Source organism: Spermophilus citellus (genome assembly GCF_964194105.1).
Source record: "Spermophilus citellus genome assembly, chromosome: 10".
Lineage (NCBI taxonomy): Eukaryota > Metazoa > Chordata > Mammalia > Rodentia > Sciuridae > Spermophilus > Spermophilus citellus.
In genome coordinates this window covers 55873855-55879854 of record NC_138197.1, presented here as the reverse complement: position 1 = coordinate 55879854, position 6000 = coordinate 55873855, and the positions used below count along the sequence as shown (strand labels likewise).

General features: G+C 38.5%; 1 protein-coding gene across 1 annotated transcript in view; it reads right to left on the bottom strand.

Annotated features, from left to right (window-relative positions):
- Positions 1-972: 972 nt before the first annotated feature.
- LOC308658409 (importin-8-like) overlaps positions 973-6000 on the bottom strand; it is a 74943-nt gene continuing 69915 nt past the window's right edge. The window contains exons 4-6 of the mRNA XM_081311022.1: positions 5653-5856; positions 3167-3283; positions 973-1852 (exon numbers count right to left, since the gene is read on the bottom strand). Coding sequence (XP_081167148.1) covers positions 1755-1852; positions 3167-3283; positions 5653-5856 — 419 coding nt within the window. The 3' untranslated portion in view covers positions 973-1754. The remainder of the gene's footprint in view (positions 1853-3166; positions 3284-5652; positions 5857-6000) is intronic.

Genomic DNA, 6000 nt, shown 5'->3' with positions numbered 1-6000 from the left:
ACTTCCCTGGCTTCAAATACAAGATAGGGCAATGCACATTAATACTTCTTTCCCTTTAATACTGCAGAAGATAATACATCACACACACAAAAATCACATGCCTTTTACAATCCAGTGTGAAGGCATTTTTATGTTAAAATTAAGCCATGTGGAACATGGGCACAATAAGAGTTCCAAAGTTCCCTAAAATTCCCAACAATGCCATCTTTCTCTTAACTGACAAGGATAAGATTCAGCTTCAATGCCTTGGGAAGTGAGGGATGGGAAAGCAGAGGATTATTTAATTCTGAAACTCATGGCTTTTCAGGCTACTTCTGTGAAAATTATTTAAATAATCTAAAATTGTAAAGAGTTAATATGAATAAGGGATAGTAATATAGGAAGCACCTGGGAAATAAATTCCACCAGTCACTGATGAGAAATTTAAACTGCAGACATTTCACAAAAATGGAAAATCTGTATCACATCCAGTAATATGTAAATTCTCAAGATACATTTTCATTTTACTGAATGAACACACTATGATCCATGTTCTGGTCTTGAACAGTTCAGAAAAATTCTCCATCTGCAATATTTACTAAAAGCCATCCTAGATCATTACCCATCTAAAAATACAACTGACCAATATACCCAACCCTTACAAACTGAGCTATAATAAAAACGAAAACAAGATATGTAGGAGAAAAATCAGAAGTGTGGGAAAGCAAGTTAGACTTGTTTAAGTCGTGTGACTAAATAAACAATTTCATTATAAAATGGTTCAGACCCTGGTCCAACACGGCTGGAATGATGAGTTACTGAAGATACAAGCTCCCATCCAGAAAGACACTGTGCTACGCAGCATCTTTCTCCTAAAAGTTCAATGTGCTTTAGGTAAAATCATTACTTCACTGCATAATTAAGTACATGATTCAGAATATCTTCAGACTTGCTGTTAACTCCAGTGACTAATGAGCCTCTGCCACTTGCTTCCAAGAAGCTGCCGAGTCCTGAACATATCGTGTTCTGAATAAAATTGATATGCATATTTGTTGATCCTGAAAGAAATCCCACCCCTTTCAAGGCAGAAAAATATGATGGAAGAGGGAATAAGACACTTCTTAGGAAAGCCACAAAACAACTTATGAAAAACCAGAGCCAGTGCATATTTTACAACCCCTGAAGAAAGCCCCCATAGCAGGGTGGGCAAAGGGAGCAGTGATGTTTTTGAAACCAGAGTGACTTGCAGCTAACTGCCTAACAGTAAATTCACAGAGTAAAATGCAGAATAAGTCGACATATAACCAAGGTTTACATTATATCTAGAAATATGTTTTATGCTTTAAAAAAATTACAATGCACTCCAAAAAAAATTTTCTGATAATTCATGTACAACAGAAGGCACTGTTATCCGCATAAATCCATGGATTCTGCATGGCAAAAACCTGAGACCTGCAAGTCAATCCAATCCTCTAAAAACCACTGTAGGCTGTCAGCCTTTGGAGCGTATGGTTTGTCCTTTTCAATGCAATGATTCTGTTTTTCTTTAATTTCATACATTACAGTAGCTGTTGAAAATATATATTTCAGGGTGAGAAAGGTCAAAGGGGAAAGGGAGAGTGGATAAAAGTACTGCCTAATGCCAGATGATAACTGGTGCAGCAGGAGGGCCCTGAAGAGCAGCCCCCTAATTTCTCCCCTTGACTCTCACACTCCCTTTGTGAAATTGTGAGACAAAACACAGCGAAGACGTCTGGTCAGCTGATGTCCTTCCTTCAGTTGTTGCCCGGCACAGTCCCAAAGTTAAAGGCAGAGAGAACTCCTTTGTTTTCAAACGTGAAGCCTCCCTGTTGTTTAATCTTCTTCTTTGCCTCTAGCATTTTCAAAAAAAAAAAAAAAAAAAAGAGGAAGAAAACAGAAGAGTCCATAAGGCACAAAGTTGGAAAGAATCTCAAAAGAGCCAGATTCTTTGCATACTTAGAACTGAAGAACCGTGACTTATGGTATTTGTTACCTGGCCAAATTGAATGCCAGCCTTTAGCAGGAGCACATCAATAAGTAATTATGTTTACTATCACAGAAAAACATTACTACAATAAGTGAAATGAAAACAAGTCTCAAGCTAGATTCCAATAGCTTTACTGTCTCTACTGCTGAAAAGGCACCCGACTTCTCATAGCAGGAGGGTCGATACCAAATCCGAAGACCTAAGTCTGTGAAGAACCAGAGTTCTCAACTCTAGACGCCCAGCCATGATGTTTTCTACCAAAATATTTTTGTGATCACAAAGTCTTTTCCATTGCTAATCTAGGAGTGACCATAACAATCTCAACATAAAAATAAAATAATTTCTTTAGCTTAAAAACTGAAAATCAACATGAGTCACCAACACAAAAAGCCCAACAAATATAAATGGAGAGCATTTGTTACAGTTTGGATTGTAAATATCCCCCAAGAGCCTACATGCTGAAGGCTTGGTTGCCAGCCTTGGCACTCCTATGGGGGGGATGAAACCTTCAAGAGGTGGGGCCTAGTTACGGGAAGTTAGGTCAACAGGGGCATGCCCTTTAAGGGAACACTGGGCCTTGGCTCCTTCCTTCCTCTGTTTCCCAGCCACCTCGATGAGCAGGTTTCCTCCACCACAAACTCCTACATGATGTTCAGCCGTACCACAGGCCTAACAGCAACAGGGCCAAGTGACCTTGGATTGAAGCCTCTGAGACTAGAAGCAAAATAAACTTTCCTTCCTTATAAGTTAATTTTCTCAGACATTTTGTCACAGCAACAGAGAGATGACTAATGTAGTATTTCATTTCCAGGAATACAAGTTCCTTGCAAGAATTCATAAAGAGACTTTGGTCTACCTGTGGTTAAGATGTTTAGGTAGGTGTCCATCTGATTAAGTCTCCCTCAGCAAGATTCATGCCTACCCTTACTTTTTACCTATACCTCCAAAATAACGTAAGGATCTGAATGGGAATACCACTAATAAACACATAATGGACAGATTTTTGCAAATCTAAGATATTGGAAATGATTAAAAAGAACAACCATTCAATGATGACAACTCCTCATTATCATAAAGGGTTGGTCTCTAAAAATTTAAAAAGCATATTTAGGTGCCCCCTAGGACACTGAAAAAGTCTGGCTGCCAGCAGTCTGACACACGTGAAAGTGAGTGGCTGACCTGCCACCGTCCTTCGGTGCTCTGCCAATGTGTACACCTCCTGCAGTGTTCTCTTCTGGTCCTCACTGAGAGGGGCTAACAACAACTGGTACCAAGCAGCATCCCGATTCTGCACAGCTGTTGCATTTCAGGGGTGTAGAGGAAAAGGAGAAAAAGATAAGAGTCCAATAACAACTATTACCTCAGAGAAAAACGAGTGGCATGATCAAATCACAATGAAATTACTTCAGATGATAAGGGACAGGATGATGAAACTTAACCAAGGAATAAATTGTTCTTCTTTCTAAATTTTACCATCTATCAATGTTCCCTAAAATCCAGATCATGGGACATACACCTGTACGCACTTGTTACCATTTTCCTCTAGAAGCTTCAGCATTGTTTCCACAACAAGGACCCACATCTGTGTGCATTTAGGCAAAGTCTTCCCCTTAGCTACTGGACTGTCCCCCTTGGATAGCTCATCTCAAATTCTACACAATAAAACCAAATTCAGCACTTTCCTCCCAAACTCTGTTTATCTCCCTATTTCTATCACTGGTTCTATTAGTCTCCCAGGCACCCATCCCAAGCCCTTACCACCTCTGCCCACATTCTCTTCATGTCCAATCCTCTGAGACTTGATGTTTTCTACTCACATGATTCTTTCCATTAAATCCCATTCTCTACTCCAGAACTTATTCCTCCTACTTTAACAAAATAATCTCAGAATGCTTGGCTCCCTCAGCTCTTTTTACACATTGAACACCTGGAAACTCCCTGAAGGTAAACTACCACATGCCCTTACAGAAAACACTCAACACTCTACTGGGGAATGGCGACCAGAACTCAAAGCCGCTACAATCTCGTCCTGTTTCCTTCCTTCACTGAGGCTTTCAGCAGTGGTCATTACAAACTGGCCCAAAGCTGGGTGTCTAACTATCACTTGAGGCGCATTTTAATAGTACCATACGTGCTGGGCACAGAGGCACACACCTATAATTCCAGATACTCAGGAGGCTGAGGTAGGAGGATCACAAGTTTCAGGCCAGCCTCTGCAATTTAGCAAGACCCTATCTTAAAATAAAAAATCAAAAGGACTGGAGATAGGGCTCAGTGGCTAAACACCCCTGAGTTCATTCTCCAGTACCTAAAAATAAAAAAGGGGTGGGAGTATAGCTCAGTGGTAAATCACCTCTAGAGTCAGTCCCCATTACTGAAAAATTGAAAAATGAACTGTATCTTTTGAGACTCCACTCAATACTTAAAAGTTTCGTTGGTGACTAGGGTGCACTATCTTGGTACACATCATATTTCCATCTCCACATTTATGCTTTTATTTTCCTATTGTTTTGTAATGACATTCCTTGTACTCTCTTTAATTCCTGTGAAATTTCAATAAAAATATTTAGGTAGTTTTTAATCTTCATCAATGGTATTTGCAACAACACTAAATGATGCCAAAATTATGCTAATATTGTCCCTGTCAGTAAAAATACTTTATACAGAAGCATATCCACTTTAATATCACTTATAATAACAAAAAACTAGAAATAATCCTAAATGTCCAATAATAAAAATAAGTTGTATTATGATACAATCACAGAAATACCATCTAACCACAACAGAATATACATTAGTGGGATTTTTTCATTATAATTTCTTTAATAATTTTCTAAATATTATCATTGGTTTATTATTTCTTTTGCGGGAAGGACTGAACTCAGGGGCACCCAACCACTGAGCCACATCCCCAGCCCTATTTTGTATTTTATTTAAAAACAGGGTCTCACTGAGTTGCTTAATACCTCACTTTTGCTGAGTCTGGTTTTGAGCTCACAATCCTCCTGCCTCAGCCTCCAGAGCTACTAGGATTACAGGCGTGCACCACTATGTCCGGTTCATTTATTTTTATTCTGTAAAATTTCTATTTCCCATTTTTATACTAGTTCATTGGTCTTACTCATTTGTAGAAGGCTTTTGGATGTTGTGCATCATAAGCCTATGATACATTTAGCAAGTCTTCTCTCCCAATCTTCAATGAGTCTTTTAATTATATTTATGTGTCTTGCTGTACAAAATTGGTAAACTGTTTAAGAAGTAAAGAGCTACCCTCTGTTCCTTCCCTCAGGGACTGTGAATAACTAAAAGGTTTACACCACCATTTCTAAGTAACATACATATGAAATACTTCATTCTTTTCTGTAAATGCTCGGTCGATTTTTGCCTAAAGGATCAACAACACATTTGCCTGGAATTGCTTTCCTGAGGATAACCTACAGGCTCACCCTATTGCTTTAAAATGATGAAAGATGCTAGGACTGGGTGATGAGAGATTCTTTATGCCAATCCCTTTCATTTTGCATATGTATGGATATTTCTGTAACAAAAAATTAAAATTTTAAGTGTCTATACCGATTTTTAGTCAGATCCCAAAACAAGTAACAGAAAGGAATGAAAAAAAAAATTCTAAGAAATAGCTCAAAATTCAGGGAGTAAAGACATACTTAACAGAGCTTGTGTAAAGAACTGATATTCATCCACACTATTGTCAAGGTCAAGTGGAGTACTGAACCCCTCAAGGGCAGTTTCTTCCAGCACTTCTTCATCCCAGTCATCCTCCTCTTCCTCCTCGTCTCCACCTCTCCCGTTATTTGCCTGCATGGCTTGAGCAGCAACGTTTGTATCCTCCTCATCACTGGAAATCTCCTCTGTGGATCCATTAATTATTTAAAAGGAATCAAAATATGCAAGTGTAATAGATCAAATTCCATGAAAAAGACTATTTTAAAAATGTAGAAATGGAAAAACAACAATTTTACATAAATACATAGAAATAAACCTTATGCCTACTC